Source organism: Electrona antarctica (genome assembly GCF_951216825.1).
Source record: "Electrona antarctica genome assembly, contig: scaffold_58, whole genome shotgun sequence".
NCBI lineage: Eukaryota > Metazoa > Chordata > Actinopteri > Myctophiformes > Myctophidae > Electrona > Electrona antarctica.
The window spans coordinates 619,576-622,075 of NW_027638206.1; the positions used below are offsets into that span (position 1 = coordinate 619,576).

General features: G+C 47.0%; 1 protein-coding gene across 4 annotated transcripts in view; it reads left to right on the forward strand.

Moving 5' to 3' along the window:
- Positions 1-2,500, forward strand: part of wif1 (wnt inhibitory factor 1) — a 20,441-nt gene that overhangs the window by 7,485 nt on the left and 10,456 nt on the right. For all 4 annotated transcript variants that reach the window (XM_079531176.1, XM_079531177.1, XM_079531178.1 and 1 more), the window contains exon 5: positions 1,663-1,758. In XM_079531176.1, the coding sequence (XP_079387302.1) occupies positions 1,663-1,758 (96 nt within the window). The remainder of the gene's footprint in view (positions 1-1,662; positions 1,759-2,500) is intronic.

Consider the following 2,500-nt stretch of genomic DNA (forward strand, 5'->3'; position numbering starts at 1 on the left):
ACCCATCTGAACTCTGCCCCTCCTCAATGACACTGAACAATGATACCCCCTTCCTCCTACCCATCTGAACTCTGCCCCTCCTCAATGACACTGAACAATGATACCCCCTTCCTCCTACCCATCTGAACTCTGCCCCTCCTCAATGACACTGAACAATGATACCCCCTTCCTCCTACTCTGCTGAACTCTGCCCCTCCTCAATGACACTGAACAATGATACCCCCTTCCTCCTACCTATCTGAACTCTGCCCCTCCTCAAGGACACTGAACAATGATACCCCCTTCCTCCTACCCATCTGAACTCTGCCCCTCCTCAATGACACTGAACAATGATACCCCCTTCCTCCTACCCATCTGAACTCTGCCCCTCCTCAATGACACTGAACAATGATACCTCCTTCCTCCTACCCTGCTGAACTCTGCCCCTCAATGACACTGAACAATGATACCCCCTTCCTCCTACCCATCTGAACTCTGCCCCTCCTCAATGCCACTGAACAATGATACCCCCTTCCTCCTACCCTGCTGAACTCTGCCCCTCCTCAATGACACTGAACAACGATACCCCCTTCCTCCTACCCATCTGAACTCTGCCCCTCCTCAATGACACTGAACAATGATACCCCCTTCCTCCTACTCTGCTGAACTCTGCCCCTCCTCAATGACACTGAACAATGATACCCCCTTCCTCCTACCCATCTGAACTCTGCCCCTCCTCAAGGACACTGAACAATGATACCCCCTTCCTCCTACCCATCTGAACTCTGCCCCTCCTCAATGACACTGAACAATGATACCCCCTTCCTCCTACCCATCTGAACTCTGCCCCTCCTCAATGACACTGAACAATGATACCTCCTTCCTCCTACCCTGCTGAACTCTGCCCCTCCTCAATGCCACTGAACAATGATACCCCCTTCCTCCTACCCTGCTGAACTCTGCCCCTCCTCAATGACACTGAACAACGATACCCCCTTCCTCCTACCCATCTGAACTCTGCCCCTCCTCAAGGACACTGAACAATGATACCCCCTTCCTCCTACCCATCTGAACTCTGCCCCTCCTCAATGACACTGAACAATGATACCCCCTTCCTCCTACCCTGCTGAACTCTGCCCCTCCTCAATGCCACTGAACAATGATACCCCCTTCCTCCTACCCTGCTGAACTCTGCCCCTCCTCAATGCCACTGAACAATGATACCCCCTTCCTCCTACCCTGCTGAACTCTCATGCTCACACCATACATACAGTAGCATCTTATGGCTTGTGTGGGTGTGTATATATATACATACTCCCTATTTATACTTCATTGCTTATTTTTCTATTAATTTTTCTATGTATTATATACTACTGTACATACTGTACATTCTGTACATTCATCAACACGTGTATTTATTCCCATCACTGTATTACTGTATTGCACTCTGGCTAGACGCCACTATTCATTTCATTGTCAAAGTATTTGTATACTATGTGCAGTGACAATACATTGAATCTAATCTTGTCTGTCTGTCTGTCTGTCTGTCTGCCTGCCTGCCTGTCTGTCTGTCTGTCTGTCTGTCTGTCTGCCTGCCTGCCTGCCTGCCTGCCTGCCTGCCTGCCTGCCTGTCTGTCTGTCTGTCTGTCTGTCTGTCTGTCTGTCTGTCTGTCTGTCTCTCAGCTAAGTGTCCAGGAGGATGCAGGAACGGAGGTTTCTGTAATGAGAGACAGGTGTGTGAGTGTCAGGACGGATTCTACGGCGCGCACTGTGAGAAAGGTAAATGACATGTCCCACAATGCAACACTCTCTGAACTACATATACCACAATGCAACATTATCTGAACTACCACATGCACTGTGAGAAAGGTAAACTACACATCCCACAATGCACTGTGGTAAACCGCATATCCCACAATTCAGTATTTAAGTCCGACGTCATTTTGTAGTCCTACTTTACGTCCGGGTCCAAGTGGCACCAGCTCCCATCTGCATCTCATTGTAAATAGAATATCTAAACGCGTGAATCTTTTTACAATGACGTTATTTTTCAGAAAGGAAGCCATTGAGGGTTAAAATGGGTCTTAATGCTTCCAACTCGAGTAGAATTATTTTCTTCTTTCTTTTGTACAAGTGTCCATGACAAAGAAAATATATGATGTGGAGACAATAAAGACTATTATTATCATTATTATTGAAGGTGGTAACAGTCCATTTGCTCAGTACAATATTTCGGGGGCATATTTAGAATGTGTGCAGGCTTGAGTATGTTGAATCTAGTTTGCAATTAATGAGGATTTAGTTACACAATGAAATAAAATGGCGATAGTATTCCGTGTGGGGCAGACGGCCTGTCACAGCCAGATTTGGGAGAGCAGCAGCTTTGTTGTTGCGAGGAAAGCGGTAAAATGAGACTTCCGTGGTTGTTTTCGTCTCAGATTTAGTCTGACGGAGTGTCACAGTATAACTCTATGGGGACACAGTATAACTCTATGGGAACACAGTATAACTCTATGGGGAC